Genomic DNA, 19,883 nt, shown 5'->3' on the forward strand with positions numbered 1-19,883 from the left:
CACACACACACACACACACACACACACACACACACACACACATGTTCAATGCAATAGACGCTTTCTGATTATTTCCTGTGGCCAAGATGCTGAATTCCCCAGTGCCTGGGGCAGAGACAAATAAAGTAAGTCCCCGAAGACAAACTGATTGGAAACAAACAGACACCCAGCCGAGTCCGACCCTGATAAACATCACAGAAGGGAACCGGAGAGGTGTTGGGAAGGTACTTCCCAGTTTTCCTCTTCCTCACAAAATTTGTCACACACACTGTGTGAATTAAATTCAGGGAATATGTCAAAATGTACCAACTCAAAAAAAACAACAAACCACTTCTAAACTGAAAATCACTCCTGCCAGAAATGCCTTTCCTGAGCCGAAGGTGAGGTCCCTGTGTATTTTGCAGAAGACCAAGGGTGGAAGGAAGAAGGGTGATGGTACAACCTAGCAGCTTGTCTTTCTCTCCTCTTGACAGGCATGCCCACCTACTCAGTCCCACTCAGAACCAACGCCACAGCAGGGGGCTGCGAGTGAGGGGAGTGGGTACTGCCGGCTGCCCACCCCTCATCCATCCCCAGTCCCCTTAGTTGTTACCTCTACCCAATGCCCCCACCCCTACTGCTACCTCACAACCCTCCCACCCCACACCCATACCCAACGTCCTTACTGGTATTCCTTCCCTACCTGGAGAGGCAAAAAGGAAGGAAGGCAGGTAGGAAGGACAAACAACCTCGGCATCCTCGGCCTCTCGTGTGGCTCGGGAAGACCCTGAGACCGTCTGCCCTTTCTGCCTGATGCTAACCTAGGAGTAGCGGCTGGAGCCCAGGTTCCAGTCAATCAAAGAAAAGCCACACCAGCGCCTGGCAGTGCCCGTCAGCTGAGCCAAACCCACCGCCTGCCTTCAGGCTGCCGGCGCTGGGAAATCACTCCATGCCTGCTTTTGCTGAAGGCATTTTGAGCAGAGTTTTTTTGTTGTTGTTGTTATTTACACTCAAGAGTATTCCCCATCTATCTTCAGGGCCAACCCAACTAATAAAAAACACAAAAAGCCAAAGGCACTGATGGAGCTCACACATGGGATTCACCCTGAATTGGAATCGATTCAACAGCAACTGATCACTTGTCACCAGGGAGCAGAAATCACAGACATCTCTGCCTCGTCCTGCAGGCCTAAACCTGAAAATGTAAATGCCAACATTTTTAAAGCTACAGACATGTTTTAAAATGACTATATAAACCACATCACAAGTAACCTAAGGCTCATTTGTATGCACCTTGACACCGATTCTCTTTTCAAACAGTAAAATACTAACTGGGTTAGGGCAGGGTGGTTTATTCATTGGTAGGGGCAAGGTTGAAGAGTCGGAGTCTGACTGGCTTTTCTCCTGGTCACTATAGCATGTCACAGAATCACTAGTTACATGGTGGCCATGTGTAATAGCTTTCCCCTCCCCACTTGCCATTTTAGAATGGAGTTTTGGAAAGTCAAATATGTGAGTAATTGTAGCATACTATTAGGTGGTGTAACGATTATGTATGGGCTACGATCCACATGGTCAGCAGTTCATAACCACCAGCTAGCTGCTCTGTGGGAGAAAGACTGGGTTTTCTACTCTCTTAACCAGTTATAGTCTCAGAAACCTACAGGGGGGTTGCTATGAGTCAGCATTGACTTGATGGCAGTGAGAAATTACATATAGCACATTCAGTGCCAACAGATTTGCCATTGATTTGGTTTGGCCTCATCCAATCCTATACAGGACTTCTGAGGCTGTAAATCTCTGCAGGAGCAAACATCCTCATTTTTCTCCAGTGGAGTGGCTCCAACCAGCAACCTCGCTGGCATTGATTGAGTCAATCACAACTCACCGCGACCCCATAGGACAGGGTAGACCGGCCCCTGTGGGTTTCTGAGATTATAACTCTTTATGGGAGTAGAGACCCTCAACTTTCTCCCACGGAGCTGCAGGTGGTTTCCAACTGACCTTTCGGTTAGCAAACCCCACTTGTAACCACTACGATGCCACCAGGGCTCCTTCAGTGCGTGTGTGGCCAGGGTGGAGGGGTGGGAATGGGTTCAAATTGCCGATCATAGGTCGGCAGCCTAATAATGCCTAACCCACAACCCACCAGGGTTCCTTTGGCAAGCTGGGTCTAGTGTAAAATGCAAATTTTGTTTTAACTTAATCTTATTAGCATCGATGTCTAGCTTTATTTTGAACGTGTATAGTTCCAGAAAGTATGTATGAATGTCTTTATAATACTGACCTTTCTGACCAAGGCTAATAACCACCCACATAAGCTAACCACTTGATTTCATGCTTTGGGAACAAGGCAAATAGGATCATGGCAGAGCAACTACGCGCAGAATACAAATAATGAGGCTCCAGCTATGTTAACACTGCTGCTCGAGATTTTCTGTAAACCACCTTTTCTTCCGGAGGACAGAGAAGCTGTGAGACTACAGCCAGAAGATGCTTCCTGAAGGAAGACACCCGGTGACAGAAAAACCCGTACCACTCATCTTGTCTGAAAGATCGTGCTTGAATGATCTTGGTGGCCAGATTCTTAAATGATGTTTCAATTCTGTGCTCTTTTTCTTAAGGGTGCAAAAATAACCCACTTCCCCGGCGATGCACCCCGTGGCTAATCAGCGGGGCTTTCGGTGCAGGCAAGACCAGCTCCCTATGCTTGACCTTGAGGAGGAAAGGCCAATGGTTAGCAGCACTGCTTTCCAAGCTAACTAGCATCAGTTCAATTCCAGCTCTGCCCTTTACTAGCCTCTCTGTGGCCCAGTGCCTTCATCTGTAAAACAAGGCTATTCAAATACAACGCGAGGCAATAACTGTTGTGCAGATTATGAAAGTTCACCATGCAAACTGTTTAAAACAGTTCAAAAGGCATACTGTCCAAAAACTCTCAAAAGCATAGCTGACCATCATCAGTACCAAGACCCAGGCTTTCTCTCCTCAGCTCTGTGTGCCCCGACTGAGGTCTTATCAGTTCCTATACAGCATAGACTCTCTTTTGAAGCCTTCCCCAACCCAGTAAGCAGCTCTACCATTCCCCCCAGTTAATAAAACCAAAATCTTACATATGCCACAGCAGCATGTTTCATCAACTGCACCCTCCTGGCTCAGCACATCCCAGACTCCACTGCGACACCTCCCAAGCCACCATCACTTCCTCACTGCCCTTCCAGTGTGCTTGTTTCTCGGTATGTTTTCCAGTATTTGAAATCCAGAACAGGAAAATCTATTGAGACAGTAAGTGGATGAATGGCTTATTGAGAGTATTGGAGGGGAGGCTGGAGGGAAATGGGGACCTAACGAGTGTGAGAAGAAAGCGTTCTCGAGCTGATTGTAGTGATGACTGTACAACTCTTTTTAATATGGCCGGGCTGTTAAAGTGTGTGACATGATTATTATATGTCCATAAAGCTACCTTTAGAAACTCCAAACCCCTTACCAGGCTCCCTGAGTTCCTACAGGAGCCCTGCGCCCCGCCCATCAAAACAAAAGCCCCCTCCTCCGAGAAACCTTCCCTAACAGCAGTGTCAGCCAGTGTGAGAATGGAGTATCACACCACTCAGAATCCTTAGTCATGCTTACCCTCAAGTTCACTCGTTGAATAGGGTGTGGCGCATGTAGCTAAAAATTGCTTAAATGTAATCTTTCTTGGATGATATGAATCCTAACAACAAAACTGCTTTGTAAAATCCTCGTACAATGAATCACATTATTAGCTACAACATTATTAATAACTGAGCAGAAGCCTTTTCAATGTTTCCCCTTCTTTGTCCGTAATTACTGCTTCATTCTCACAATATTGTAGCGAGCACACCAGCAACTGGGAGGAAAGCAAGGATGACAGCACAGAAAGCAACAGCTTGAGCTTTGGGCACATACAGATGAGATCGCACGATCTGGAACAGTGTCTTGACTGGATACTAAGGACCGCTCTGGCTCTCTCGTCCAGCCAGCCAAGATGCCGAAAGGGAAGAAGGCCAAGGGCAAGAAGGTGGCCCCGGCGCCGGCCGTCGTGAAGAAGCAGGAGGCCAAGAAGGTGGTGAACCCCCTGTTCGAGAAGCAGGCCGAGAACTTCGGCATCGGCCAGGACATCCAGTCCAAGAGGGACCTCACCCGCTTCGTCCGGTGGCCGCACTACATCCGGCTGCAGCGCCAGCGCGCCATCCTGTACAAGCGGCTGAAGGTGCCGCCCGCCATCAACCAGTTCACCCAGGCCCTGGACCGGCAGACAGCCACCCAGCTGCTGAAGCTGGCCCACAAGTACCGGCCGGAGATGAAGCAGGAGAAGAAGCAGAGGCTGCTGGCGCGGGCCGAGAAGAAGGCTGCCGGCAAAGGGGACGTCCCCACCTAGAGGCCGCCTGTCCTGCGCGCGCGGGGGTCAACACCGTCACCACTCTGGTGGAGAACAAGAAGGCTCAGCTGGTGGTGATCGCCCACGACGTGGACCCCATTGAGCTGGTGGTCTTCCTGCCAGCCCTGTGCGGGAAAATGGGGGTCCCCTACTGCATCATCAAGAGCAAGGCCCGGCTGGGGCGCCTGGTGCACAGGAAGACCTGCACCACCGTCGCCTTCACATAGGTGAACTCGGAAGACAAAGGAGCCTTGGCTAAGCTAGTGGAAGCCATCAGGACCAACTATAATGACAGGTTTGACGAGATCCGCCGCCACTGGGGTGGCAATGTGCTGGGCCCCAAGTGGGTGGCCCGAATCGCCAAGCTAGAAAAGGCCAAGACCAAAGAACTTGCCACCAAGCTGGGCTAGCTCACGCATGGCTGGTTTTTGTACATAATAAAACTAGTCCTTCAGAATAAATAAATAAATAAATAAATAAGGACCGTTCTGCTGGAAGCACAGTAGAAGGTTCAAAAAGTAAGTCAGCATGCCATTTTAAGCTTCAAGGGATAGTGACACATGTAAACTAGGCTTATAAAAACATGTTTCTGTTATAACGAAGCACAGGGATAGTTTTACCAGAAATCATGCCTTTCTGCTGAAACAGTGCACAGCAAGTTACAGAACAGTCATTTTCGAACACTCCCCCCGCCCACCAATAACAACTTCACCAGTTGCAGTCTGTATACACATGTACACACACATACACCCCTCCCTACTGAACCCACTGTTCTCAGACTCAAATAGGGAACTCTGAAGACCTGTGGTACAGTGGTTAAGCACTTGGCTGCTAATTAAGAGGTTGGCAGTACAAGCCCACCCAGCAGCTTCATGGAAGAAAGGCCTGGCGATTGGATTCTCTAGAGATTGCAACCGAGAAATCCCTAGGGGACAGTTCGACTCAGTTGCACGGGGTCATAATGAATCAGGATCTGTTCAATGGCATCCGGCAACATTTTCCTCTTCCTTTGTGGTTTGTTATCACTATCTGAAATTCTTAGTCAAACACCCATTTACTGCCTCTCTCCCTTGGCAGGAGTGGATGCGCTCTAAGGCAGCAGTTCTCAACCTGTGGGTCGTGACCCCTTTCACAGGGGTCACCCTATTCGTAACAGTAGCAAAATTACAGTGATGAAGTGGCAACAAAACCCACTTTATGGTTGGGGGGGGTCGCCACCACATGAGGAACTGTATGAAAGGAAGGTTGAGAACCACTGCTCTAAGGGATTCTAAGATTCTGTCTAGCTAAAAAAAAAACCTAACTCGTGGCTGCAATACAACAACGGGCTCAAACATAACAGCATAACGGCAACTGTGAGGACGGACGGCGCAGGTCCGGGCAATGTTTCCCTGTGTTGCACAGAGGGAGGGTCCTGGGATTCAGAACCCACTTGAACAGTCACTAGGCACCCAGCAACAGCAACAGTAACAACAGCAGCTAGAAGGTGGGGGGGGGGGGTCATCTTTACAAGAGGCAATTTGCCAGGCCTGTATTCTATGGAACCTGTAGGTAAAATGTCACCTTCACGCACTCGGCACTCCATCTTCAGCCCCTTAGAGCTTTTAAAAAGTGGTTTTAAAAAATAGTTGGTGCTAGGCTAGCACTAAAGAAAGAGTGGGAGGAAAATGCAGAACAAAATTCAAAACCATGAAAAAGCCCACTTGGAATGGTCTGAGAGAGAGTGGTAGGACCCCTAGCACTCTGGTCCATGGTCACCCTTCTAACCTGGAACTGAATGGACACCCAGAGACCACCTTTCAGCCAAACAGTAGACAGACTTACACTCTGCACGACGCCATCCGTGAGGAGCCTGCTCCCCGCATCTATCAACCACAGAAAACAAATAGGGCAGCATTTGTCCGGTAGCAGCCCCAAAGGGAAGTTGCCAGAAATAAAGTCTCTTGAGTTCTTCAACCAGCCATTTCTGAATGGCTTGAACTAACATAAGGAGGGAACACAAAGTCCCAGGCGAGGGGCCCGATGCACCTCATTTGTGCAGGCTGCTGAACTGAAAGTGGCACTCGGAAGGGCGAGCGCTGAAGGGTAGCTGTGTGTGTCTGTGTGAGAGCGTGAGGGCACTTAGGACCATCTGCTGAACCTTTTCCCTGCTCCCCTCACACACTGACCCCGGCGGGGCCAACACTGAAGCTGTTTCTCCTTGTTATCTAATCCCTGATTATAAGGTGTCAGCCTAGCCTTGTGGTGCCATGAACCTCCTTGGGCAACTTCACGGAACACATGTACAACGGTGGCATTGCTCTCGTGAACTTAGCATGGAGCCTCAAATCACAAGATTGGCATCAGAAGTGATCAGTTCTCAAAGGAACTTTGGGCACTGCTCACAACAACCCTTCACCACTCCGAGACGGCAACAGGCTCTAGAGGTGGCATGATTTGCCCACGGTCCCACTGCGAGTGTTGGGGTAGCGCGAGGAAGAAACCAAGACTGAGCTACTCCCAGGCCAGTGCTGTCCTCACTCCCTTGTGGCACCACCTACGTGTGCAAGGACTGCAGGGAGCCCAGCTCCTGGCACAGTCGGCAAGCTCTCACTCAGATACCGCTCTGGCCCAAACTCAATTCTAAATTCACTCCCCACCAGGGCTGACAGCATTCTCCCCCAAGAATGCTGTTGAGAGATACTGTGCATGGCTGCTCCGTGCCGGCTGCTCTGTTAGGCAGCAGGACCTGGCAGGAGAGCCGGGTCGCTTTCAAGAACACGCACTGGTGGGGGGCAGAAATGAGAGGGCGCGGGTGTCTCCAGAGACCACAGAGGGGAGAGAAAGCTTCCCAAAGGAATATTATCTCCTGCACTGGGTCCCAAGGGAGGAGGGGGAGTGTGCCAGGCAAAGGAGGAGGGAATAAGATACTTCACAGCAGATGCAACGATCAAAACAAAGACTTAGAAGCACAAAGCAGCATTCCCAGCCACTGACGGTGGCTGTTTCAGAAAGCTCACTCTGACGGGAGCATCGAGAAAGATTTGAAGGAGGCAAGAATGAAGGAGTTGGGAACTCCGTCACAGTCAAAAACTGGAAAGCAACAACCACCAAATTGGACTGTGTGCTTTATGTATGCTACACACATGTGATACATGTTAACTCGATTAATTCTCCTACAATTCCATGAGGTAGGAACGATCGCTACCTTCTTTTTATAGAGGAGCAAATTCTGGCAGAGAGGCAAATTCAGAACAAGGAGTTATTTGTCAAAAGGGCCACAAGCTCGGGGGGCCATTTCCTAACCACGATGCACATGGTCTCTTCAAGTCAAGAGGCTGCAATGAGCCTTCCAAAAACAGGGGAGGGGGACAAAGGGAGGGGCTATACCATTCAGCCATCAAGTTAATGCCCAAGCATCTTGTACCCCTACATTTTGCAACGAGTCCTGCCCTCCTGATCAGACATAGAGCCAGGCTGCTTGGCAGGGCAGCTCAGAGGATCTGTACCCCATAGCACAAGGCTGTGGCACCTCACAAAAGCTCCCTGTCTAAGAAGCTCTCCCTGCTCTTCCAAGCTGGTCTGGACTTACTCTGGTGAAAACCAGAGACTTGTGTTCCTGCCTGCCTCAATCCCAGTGAGCCTCTGCCCAGGGCCAGCTACACGTATGTTGTTAGTTACCATCAAGGTGGTTCTCCACTCTTGACAGTCCCCAAGAGTGCTCCACAGGGTTTTCAGAGCTGCGGCCTGTAGGACGCAGATTCAGATGAGGATCAGGGTGCAGCACATACACACAAGGTCATGACTCACTCACAAGCATTAACTGAGCATCTTCAGGAGAAGGGCACTGGACCATCGAAATCAAGGCCAGCAGCCACACCGCCCCGCATGACATCTGGCCAAGCTTGAAAGTCACTCCCCAGCCTTCACAAGCGCTCATCCGACTCCAGGCCTCTCCACTGCGCTCCCTCCAGCAGACAGCCCCTCCTGCTTGTCTTGTCCAAACGATACCCACGTGCATTGTGTGACTAGTCATCAGGGTACACAGAATCCTCTCTGTTCAGCCACATGGTCCAGAAATCAACCCGGAACATACTGTAATTAGGTGTAACACCTCTTTCCACCCACCACAGAGCAAACTCATTCCTTTGGGTCCTTGAAAACAAATATACCAAATGTCTTCCAAGCAAGTTGAATTCTCTGGAATCCAGAAATTACAGCCTAGATAAGGAACTCTTCAAAATAATGATGGGGCGGGGGAGGCGGGGAATCCATCTGAGTTCTGCGAGTTCACGGTATTTTACACTCCACACAATCACTATTAGGACTTCTAAAACACCACATGCAATAGCAAATTACCACCTATGTCCACTAAGTAATACCCAAGAGAAAGTTAATGGACATCCTGAAGGTCCTTCTACGCACTTACCAAGGTCTGATCCATGATCTCACCCCTTCCCATAACTCTTGTGAGGCACAGGCCAAGCGTTTTCAGTCCCGTGTTCTGGGCAGTCCTAGAGTAGGCTAATTTCCCAAAGACTTCTGTGAGCAGAAGTGACAAGCCTGCAACACTCACCAAATCCTTACCCGGGGGAACTGTCACATGCTACAGCAGAATCCTGGCTGAGATTTTTGCTAAAAATGCTTACCCCACAATTTCTGGTCCTCCTATGCGAGCACTGCCTGTTCTCCATCCCCAACCTTCCAACCCGACAGGCACTGTCCTTGGGGGTCCTGAGACTGTCAGTCTTTACAAACGCAGACAACCTCATCTTTCTCCTCCTGAACGGCTGGTGGGTTCAAACTGCTGGCCTTGCAGTTAGCAGCCCAATGTGTCACTCAGGCTTTGGTAAATGGTCCTTTTAAAGAAGTGGTTCTCAACCTGCGGGTCACGACCCCTTTGGGGTTGAACCACCCTTTCACAGGGGTCACCTAAGACCACTGGAAAACACACATTTCTGATGGTTTTAGGAACGAAGACACCGCTCCTCTATCCGTCTCCAGGCGGTCCGCCCACATGCAGAGACACCCACATATGAGTACCCAGTATGAAGACTGTTACCCATGCTACACCATGCTTCAAGACAAAATGTCATTTATTTGTCACTAGAAATAAATATTTCATAATATAGAATGACATATTGTTTGTGATTAATCACTGTGCTTTAATGATGTTCAATTTGGAACCATGAAAATATATCCTGCATATCAGATAGTGACATGACAATTGATAACAGTTGAAACATGACAGTGATGAAGTAGCAACGAAAATAATCTTGTGGTTGGGGGTCACCACCACATGAGGAACTGGATTACAGGGTGGCGGCATTAGGAAGGTGGAGAACCACTGTTTTAAAGAGACCCCAAGCACCTTCTGAAGAAAGGGACAGGTTCTAGCGGAGACGAGAATGCCCTGGGATGGTGGGCAAATGAGTGGAGGTCTTCCCGCCCATTGGGAGTTCCTGAGGGGAGGGAGTGGAGGCTGTGGAAGATGCAAGTGCATTTAGCCACTTGATCAGACTGACAGTATGACTCAGTCAATGTCAACAAACACACGTGTGAGAGAAGAACTGTGCTCCGGAGGGTTCTGATGGCTGGTTTTGTCTGTTTATCTTTCAGTAGATTCCCAGGCATTTCCTTCTCAAGGGGGCTGAACCTCCAACCTTTCAATGAGCTGCCCCGTATGTTCACTGCTTGCACCTGCCAGGGGTTCCAATGTTAACTGTAGAAAAGCTCTATTAAGTTATTGTAATCACTTTTTCTCAAAAGACGTTAAACTTTTTTTTGAAAGACATGCCAGCAACCAGTGTAACTCCCAAATTACTCTAGAACCATAAACTAAAACTCCACAGTGTTAGTCTTCTTTAACGTTCTCAGCAGACGATGAAGACACTGACGTTCTTGGGGCAGCACATACAACAGGGTCACAGTGCTCAGCAACATGCAATCACGGGCTACCAGACCACACAATGGGTGAGGACATGCATCGGAACAAAACCAGAAATAAGCCTTGGCCTGTCCATCTCTCTCCCTCAAGACAAACTCCCCAGTACAGACTTGCCATATTTTCAAGAGCAATTTACAAGCTGGGCACTGGGACACCACAGAATCAAGGATAATGCCCCCCAGAGGGGGTGGTGTGTACCTGACAATATTTACAAAATGCCCCAGTTGGGTCAGCATGGCTTGGAAGATGATAAAGAAAAAACTGACTAACTCGTGGGCAGGCTCACCCTAGAGTAAACATCTTTGACAATGCCATCTCTTCCTCCTCCTCATCATCATCATCGCCAAAGTCAGGAGTTGTTTCTTCTGGCCTAGACTGCTGTACGAGGCCCTGGTGGAGCAATGGTTAACCACCCAGCCCTTCATCCAAAGGTCAGAGGTTCAAGCCTACCAGCGGCTCCTACTCTGATGGAGAAAAAGACCTGGAGGTCTGATCCCACAAAAGATCACAGCCCAGAAAAACATACAGAGAAGTTGTGCTCCCCCATACATGGATAGATAGGGCAGCTCCCGGCTCCCCATGAGTCAGAATCTACTCAATAGTGCACAATAGGCTGGTGCAAGGGGCCCCTGACTAGACTCCCAGATTCAGTTCTCTCAAACGAAGACCTAGCTATCTCGCACCTCTGCCTACAGAATGGAATTCATCTCCTTAGCAAAACCAACCAAGACTCTCTATGATGCGAGCCCAGAATCCTCTCTAGTCAGTCCCTCCCTCCCCATCAGGCAGCCCCCATTGGAGTTTCAGCAGCAACCAAAGGCTTTCCCTCCTGCCAGTTTGAATGTCACCAACTTCCCACAACGGCCCAGAAAGCAGGAGACGTCTCAAGCTGTCCTGGCGTTCCCTTCCAAAATGCTCATCAAACGCCCAGGTAAGTGCACACAGGGAGCTGGGCTCAAATGTTCTCTCCAGAACTGCCCTTAACCATGTCTCTTAAACATGCATACACCTCAACTTCTGCAGTTGCAAAACCCAAAGTGTAATTGCTAAATGGATCATATATGCAGATTAAGAGAGATACTTTACGTAGGGCACTTAATATTATGTCTGGAGTCTAATAAAATCTCACTAAGTGGTGGCTACTATAATTAATATGCAGAAGATACTAACATCTTTCTGAAATCAAAGCGACTTTACTCACCCAAAGCAAAGGACCCCTTCTCTAGTTTGTTTTCTAGCCTGCAGAATGAGTAGGGGGAGGAGCGCAATGTAGGGGAAAGGAGGGAGGCTGCTACCAACATAGAAGAACAATGAGAAAACAATTAAGTGTGAAACAATGTAATTATAACATTCATTGTAACAGTAACAGAAGAGCTGATGAATGAGAACTGCCTCCTAGCGATTTGTGTGGACTGCAATTTACAAAGGTAAAATACTCTCTTGCCTTCTCTTACCCCAGCAGTGGGGCCCAAAGCCTTTCGAACAATATGCCTTAAATATGTACTGATGTAAAAGTGGGCATATGTCCTTGTTGGGCGTTAGCTCTCTTAAAATGACAGGCAAACCTATTTAGAACCCTGATACAAACCAATAAAACTCACAAGAACTCCACATGAATTGAACGTGGCAGATGATAACGATGCCATTTTGCACACGCAACCTCACTGCTGACAACACAAATGCAGAACGGACTGCATTCATGGCCCAGATTCACGGAAATCCAGGATGTGTACACCAGTGGGCTCTGCGATCAACCAACTACCAATCGTGTTCTCAAATCAAACTGTTAGGAGATCTTCGTGCAACGGACAGCCATCCCCTGATGAAAACACATCATTCCCATACCAAGTCTGCACCTGTTCTTTCCTGGGCGCAGGAGACTCCTGAAGCAGCACTCAAACATGGGCCTCCCTCAGCTGTAAGGTCATCCAGATGCTAGACAATAAATGGTGGTTTGGGGGTTTTTTTGTTTGTTTGTTTTGGTTTTTTTCGGATTTATTATTAAAAGGACTATTTTTAAAATTATTTATAGTTAAAATAAAATAACAGGGAAAATGTCCTCCAACTTCAGTTTATGAAATGTTGTTCTTGAATAAAAGTAACTTGCCACAGTGTCCAGACAGATCATAGACACATGTATGTAACTATGAGCTGTCACTTTATACTATGCTTTACAACTTCTTCAACATCTAGGGAGCCTAAGGCTCAGAGAGCAAACTCAAGTGATAGAGTGGTGTTCTGAGCTCCCTGATTCCAACACCCCTTGCCTCTTTGAGACAAACCCTTTACACACTAGATGGATCCTGATAGAAATGGAGAGAAGGTGGAATATAAAGTCAAATTCCTAAAGAATTCAGACTTACTGGACCCACAGGTGTAGGGCCCTGAGCTACTGTTCAATTCTTGAATGGAAACAATTCCCTGAAGTCCCCTTTAGCTAACTTTAAAGTCAAGATCGCATCCTTGAGTATCACGTGACTTTTAAAATTATCTATAAAGACCAAATGGTGGGGGAAAAACACATTAATTGAGGATAAGCATGCACAGCTGATTGCTTTGATTGCTGTCAATGAATTGTACACTTTTGAAACAATGAATTGGAGAAACTTGTATGACGGATGTATTTACAACAGAAAGTAGCGACTGAGGCTACCATATACAACCGCGATCCTCATCAGATCTGGTTCCTTGGTTTGGAGGTTTATGTGACATCGGCAAAATTAGACAGACACTTATAGGGGAATAGGTTAATGTTAAAGGGAAAGGAACAGCTCAGAAAAGACTGGGAAGAATTACGGTATGACCAATGTATACAAGTATTAACATTGGATTGTACAGGGAATAATCGTTCAACTGGTGTATGTTTTGCTGGGTATATGCTTCACATCAACAACATCTTTTTTTCCCCCTCTTTAAGACCAAATATTCCACTCCCATCAAGTTGATTTCATTTTGCTTGGCTCCATAGTCAATGCTCGTGGAAGTAGCAGGTAATCAAGAAATCAAACGATATTATTCCATTGGGCAAATCTGCTGCACAAGACTTCCTTTAAAGTGTTGAAGAGCAACACCTCTGAGGACTGAGGTGTGCCTGACCTGTGCCGTGGGTTTTTCAATTGCCGTATAAGCATGTGGCAGTTGGACAATGAATGCGGAAGACCACCAGAGACATGAGGCATTTGCATTATGGTGTTGGTGAAGAAGACTGTGGACTGCTAGGTAAAAAGTAAATCTGTCTTGGAAGAAGTACAACCAGAATGCTTCTTGAAGTGAAGATGGCCAGGCTTTTGTCTCACAGTATTAAAAGAGACTAGCCCTGAAAAAAGACATCATCGTGCATGGTAAAATGAAGGTTCGGTGCAAAAGAGGAAGACCCTCGAATAAAATGGACTGACACTGTGGCTGCAACAATAGGCGCAAGCATAACAATGATCGTGAGGATGCTGCAGGCTTGGCAGTGTATCACTCGGTTACACACAGGGTTGCTACGAATCAGACCCAGTTCAACAGCACCTAGCAACAAAACAACAAGAATGAGTCAATTCCAATTCACCGAGGCGTTTTTCTGAAGCTGTAAATCTTTACATGAGCAGCAAAGTCTCATCTTTCTCCCTCAGATCAACTGGTAAAATGGTAAAGTCGAACTGCTAGCCTAGCACTTATCAGCAGCCCCAAACATTAACTCCACCCCAACCCCAGGGCTCCAAAGACCAAACAGACCACAGCTATTTTAAAGCCCAGATAGGAAGGTGGTGAGTCAAGGAGTTTAAGTCAATGAGAGTGAAACAATTTGAACAAAAATAAGGAGAACGTTGATACAATGTACCAACGAGTTTCACTGATCATTCGGTCCAGATCATTAATTCTAGGAAACTGCTGAATGAAAGGCATGTATGTGGCATACATTTTTACTAAAAAATAAGGCGCTTTTTTCTTTTTTTTAAAGGCAAGGCCCGTAACTGAAGAGCTCCCGCAGTAAGAATCCTACAATGGATAACATGAATCCAGTGCCAACCAGCCATGCAGCCATGAGAGACGGAGAGAAAAGATGGCACCTGGGGGGCGAAAATGACAGAACTGGGTGACAAGATGGGTGTTGAGGGGAAGGAAAGGACAAAAAGACAGATAGCCCATAAGCATTTGAGACAAGTAGAAAGGATGCCCCACCCCCACCCCCTCCTGCCACCACCCATCCCCCAGAAAGGAAGCAGCGAGGAAAATTTGGGACATAAGACCACAAGACCTACATTAAAACATAGTAGGGTTCAGACAAAATTGACTTATTCCAAGTGGGGATTATGCCCTCTTAATGGGCGGGACCCAGATGGTGAGACTGAACTTGATGACATGACGCCATGGTCATGGCAGGGATGATTACAATCCATAAAAAGTATTACCAACCTAAAGTAGTCGAAGAAGCCCAGACCCTAAGAGACAGGGAGAACCAAACCTGGTGAGAAAGCGCACCGGATATTGTGTCACACTAGTTTCAAAAGACGGGTGTACAGCAGGTCAGCACATAGGAAAGGCAAATTATAATGGCTAAGAAAGAGAAACAGCCTACCCAGGATGGACACATGTGGGAATTCACTTATGCAACAAGCAAGTAAGATCCCACTATGTACCAGACTAGGAGCTTTGATGGCACGATGGGTTAGGTATGGGGCTGCTGGCTGCAAGGTCAGTGGTTCAATCCCATCAGCCACTCCACAGAAGAAAGATTAGGGGCTGTCTACTCCTGTAAAGATTTACAGTCTTGGAAACCCTACCAAGTGTCAGGATCAGTCAGAACTGACTCGTCGGCAGTGGGCTTGGTTTGGTTTGGGGTGTAGTAGACAGTTCTAGCTTGAGCTGTGAACAAAACCATTCTGCCTTCTTGCAGCTAATATTCTAATAGGCAAGGTGGGCAAAGAACAAGATAGCAAATGTGGAATTTGGGGTTAGATGGTGACTAGAGGGGTGAGGAGCAGGAAACAAGAGTAGAATAAACAGAATGGGCAGGTATTTGAGGCAATATCATCTGGCAATCAACAAATTATCAACTTCACTCTCATTAACAGGAGGTGACAAGATGAAAATCAGTGCTTTAAGTAATGAATGCTTGAGAGCATTCATTCAAATATTTGCTGGCTACCAGCCTAGCTGCTGTGCTGATGTGAGAGGCAAAGGAGAACATCACACTTATCTGAAGTACATAAAACCCAAGAAAGCCGGGACTCAAAGGGACTGCCTTGTTTTTCCAGGTCTCTCAAGTTTTCCGCCTTACAGCTTTATCAATCACTCTACTTATGAAAACTATTTGAACTGTCCTTCTCTGGTTGATGTTCACTTTATCTATGGCCCAGTTTTCACAGGGTTTACCGTACTCAAGAACAAGTTCACATTGAGGGGAAATGAACAGCGTCAGAGAAAATGAGGAAACAGAAGAGAAAACAAAGATGCAGTGAGGGGAAGACGCAGCAACCTCACTACATGGGCCAGCATTCATTTTAAAGGCCCTTCCACCTTTAACAGTCTCTTATGTCACTAGAAAAGGCCAGGTGTCACAGCAGTGATATGCTTCAAGAAAGAGAGAGAGAGGAGGAGGAGGAGGAGGAAGATTTCTGCAAGACTCTGGATTTGTTTAAGTAACAGTTTATTGAACAAGATCTACTGGGTACCAGACTTTGCTCATGGGAGTGAGCAAAACCCCAAAGGCAGATCATCTTGGTCAATATAGATCCCAAAGGGATCAGCTATGTGTGTGTATGTGGGGTGTGGGGGGAGGTTGTCATCAACGGGACAGGTGCAACGGGAGCCAGGCTCAACAGCAGAGTTCTGAAGCTTTCTCTGCGGAACAGAGGTTGTCACCAGGTTGGACCACAAACAGGGGCGCCGGTTCAGCAAAGGTCAGCTGGAGAATAAGGCAAGCAGGCATCAGATTCACAGACGATGAGAAGTGTGGTAACTGGGGTGCCCTCATCACCCCACACTCACCACATCCAGAATAAGGTCATGTCTCCCCCACAAAGCTGAGTGGCTAGTGGGAGTCATTACCTTCTGTAAGCCCTGAATCCCCAGCAACTAGCAAATAAGGAAAGCTCAGTAAATGTGGGGCTGACTCAGGCCAAGTTTTAATGAGAGGAATAACATAAGAGAGGCTGAATAATTGAAGGTTTGACGGGTGTGAAAAAAACAAACAAACTCAAATGGGCCAGATTCCTGCTGGGTGTCCAAAATTAGTGTGTCTAACTCTACCTGGATCCAGGCCCTCCTCCATCTGTGAAAAGGAGGGGCATTGGAGCAAATGGAAGGTTACAGACTTTGTGATGGACAAGAGGTGCTTTTCATTATCCTGGGGTCTGGAGAGTCTGTTTGCTCTTTGGAGTAGGGGATGCAGGCCTGCACTTCAGTCGTGATTCCAAACAATGACAAAGAACACATGAGGCTGGTTTGGCTGCCACCATAAAAAATGACCTCCGAGGTATGACCCGCTGGTGAAGCAGCGGTTGAAGAGCAGGGTTGGGAAACAGGGGCAGTGGTGAGCCAAGCTGATGGGCTCTATTGATCTCAAAGGTGAAATAATAGAGAACCCATGGAGGGAATTTAACCGTAACTCGAAGAACTTTTGTGCTTTCACAGTGGCTGTTCATGTGCACACTCGAGCACCCATGCACACAATAAATCAGGGAACTGGATTTTGAATGGCTTAAAAACTATAGGACTAATTCAAGAATTGTTAGAGCAATCATGACCCACACACAAGACTACACCTGGCCTTTGCAGCAGGGGGTGGAATGGTCTATTTATCATATTTACCTAGTGCTATCATACTATGGAGAACCCTGGTAGTATAATGGTAATGTGTTGGGCTGCTAACTCCAATGTTTAGCGGTTCAAACCCACCAGCTGCTCCATGGGAGAAAGATGGGGCTTTCTACCACTGAAGAGTGAGTCCCAGAAACTCACGGGGACAGTTCTACCCTGTCTCCCTGCCTCGACTCAATGGCAGTATGGCAGTTTTGAGAAAGAGATCACACTGTATTTTGGGCTTCTGAGAAGCTTCTATTTAGTACTGGTAGAAATACCTAGCACTGTGAAAAACCCATAATTTCCCATACCAACTGCATTCCCCAAGATTATAGGAAAGCCCACAAACTACAGAAGGCAGGGAAAAGTCAACCTCTTCGAAGGTAATCGTCCAGCTCTGTGAAAGAAAACAAACAAAAACACCACGAAGAGCCTGGAACATTTCAAGTCAACTAACTTTTTGTTCCGTTAAATTGCGTATGGTATACTTCTGGTAACAGCAATGCCTAGAGATTACAGAGCCAAGTCAACTTTAACAAACTAAAGGGCACAGCCAAGTGTTTGAAAATGCCTGCAAAATAATACATGCCTGAGGGAACTGCCTGGCAAAGGGTCCTAGGAAAAAAGCTCTGCAAAGATCCTGGTCAGGATAATCTTCACAATTACAGACAGCAAGGCAACCAATCAATGCCACACCAATCAATAAAAGTTATTCATGAAGAGGAATCCCACTTGAGATATCGGGGCGGGGACACACACAGGCACACACACAGTTCTGATCTCTGTAACAACCTGTCAGCGCTAAAGACCCTATCAGGCCACGAGGACAAGCAGTGACAATGGTGACAATGACTTGATCTGATGTCAACTAATATTCAAGCAAGGTATCTGAGTTTCAGCTCTCAGGCCTTTGGGCCCTCTCCCGGACTCCTGCAATCTCTGGACTCCCGAAGCCTCTCTACTTCCTGCACACCTTGTGGATTAGTTCTGCACACTGACTTCCTCTTTAAGGGTTACTTGAACTAAGTACCCAAGACAAGCTCAGAGGTTAAAAGTTCGCAGTTCCCCACCACCCACCCACCCCGACCCTCCATTAGGGCACAATCACAGCATGTGCCCCCCTGGCAGCTCTGGCCACTGCGGAGTGATTAATTTACGTAACCAGGTCTGGAGAGGTAACGCACCACTGCAAGGAGTCAGCAGGCTGCTGTTCCGGGAGAATCGGCCCCCAGGCTCACACGCTGGGCAGACTCGGCTGACGTTCACCGCGGCCCTCTCGACAGGCAACAGGTCCACGCAGGCAGGGCCTGGGTGCTGGGCATCTGGGCACCAGTCCACAGCTGCCCCGGGCCAGACCTCCTCCATCGCGTCCCTCACCCCTGCGCCACCAAGGGGTGCCACTGCCTGCCTACCCCCAGCTCGGCCAAACACCGTCCCGCGGAGAAAAGGCCCAGAGAAAATTGCTTGGAAGATGCAGATAGTGCTGTTCCCTGCGCGCTGCCCACTTCCTGGGGGGCCGGCCCCGGACAAAAGCGAGCCGCGTTCCGGGCAGTGATCAAGGATCGGCGGAGAAGGGGAACAGCTCTGGGAAGTGGGGTGCCCAGCTTGGGCCCTCCAGCTGGGGGCCCAGCGATGCCACCTGGCTCGCTTGGTCTGGCACAATGGGCCAGGTGTCCGGAGGAAGTACCTTGACGTGTACCTACACTACGTACCCGTCCAGAACGTTTCTCCAAACACGCCGGCTCTCTTTCCACTTGGAAAACACCAAGTCGCGTTGTACAAAAAGAGGAGAAAGTTTTCGAGCGGGAAGGGGCTGGGCTGAGGGTGGAAAGGCACAAGCAGGTGAATGCCGGAGGGGGGGTGATTCCGGTGGGTCGGGCCTGGGTCACAGGCAGGGAGGGGGTGGAGGGGCTTTACAGGAGGGGAGAGGCAGGGGCGCAGCCGGCCGGGTTTGGCCGCGCTCCCCGGGCGGCGCGCAGGTAAGGCTGGACACTCACCTCCGGCAGCTCGCGGAGCTGGTTGGCGTCCAGGAGCAGCTCCTCCAGGCTGCGGGCGTAGCGGTAGATCTCCTCGGGGACGTAGAGCAGCGAGCAGTGGCGCTTGTCGATGCTCTCCACATGACGGTTGCACCGCCACAGGGGGATGCAGTGGAACATCGCCGCCCCGCAGCCGCAGGAGCCGGGTCCCGAGCCGCCGAGACGCCGAGCTCCGAGCCCGCTCCGCCCGACGGCTCCGCTCCGCCCGCTGCCCGCTCCGCGCTCGTTGGCTCCCTGCTCGCTCGTTGCTCGCGCCCGGCTTCGCGGCCCGAAACTCTCCCCGGAACCTCGGGCGGGAGCCCCAGCTAAGTCCCGGCGCCCTTCGCGCCGGCCGGCCCGTCCCCTGCCAGCCCACAGGGCTCCCGCTGCCGCCGCCGCCGCGCGCGCCTCTCCGCCAGACGGGCGGGGGCTCTCGCTCGCGTAGGTGTCTTCGTTTGAAGCGATTGGATTTGCCTCGGGAATGTTATTTAAATCGACTGGCGACTGGGATTCGCTTACCATCCTGCCTGCGATCGGTCTGATTAAAAATAGATGATGGCCATTACTGGCTAGCGCTGCCCCGCAGCCCTCCGAGAGTTCAGGGGTTGCAGACCGCGGGACAGTCCCGTCCTAAGGCAAATCCAAGGAGCTGGGAAGCCGCCAACCCACTCCCACCCCCACCTCCACCCGAGACCTCCGCGCCAGGTCCAGAATTCCCCGGAGAAGGAGAGTCCAGCTACCACAGTGGAAGAAGCCACCCCCAGAGACACGGAGC

At 48.9% G+C, this 19,883-nt stretch overlaps 1 protein-coding gene and 1 pseudogene across 1 annotated transcript in view; one reads left to right on the plus strand and one right to left on the minus strand.

The window, feature by feature from the left end:
- Nucleotides 1-19,249, minus strand: part of LRRC1 (leucine rich repeat containing 1) — a 161,624-nt gene extending 142,375 nt beyond the window's left edge. Inside the window, exon 1 of the mRNA XM_004696555.2 lies at nucleotides 19,091-19,249. Coding sequence (XP_004696612.1) covers nucleotides 19,091-19,249 — 159 coding nt within the window. The remainder of the gene's footprint in view (nucleotides 1-19,090) is intronic.
- LOC101639991 lies at nucleotides 3,973-4,788 on the plus strand (annotated as a pseudogene).
- Nucleotides 19,250-19,883: the final 634 nt, after the last annotated feature.

The sequence above is a fragment of the Echinops telfairi genome, unplaced genomic scaffold, assembly GCF_000313985.2.
Source record: "Echinops telfairi isolate 266 unplaced genomic scaffold, ASM31398v2 ScPeMD7_3533;HRSCAF=4204_1, whole genome shotgun sequence".
NCBI lineage: Eukaryota > Metazoa > Chordata > Mammalia > Afrosoricida > Tenrecidae > Echinops > Echinops telfairi.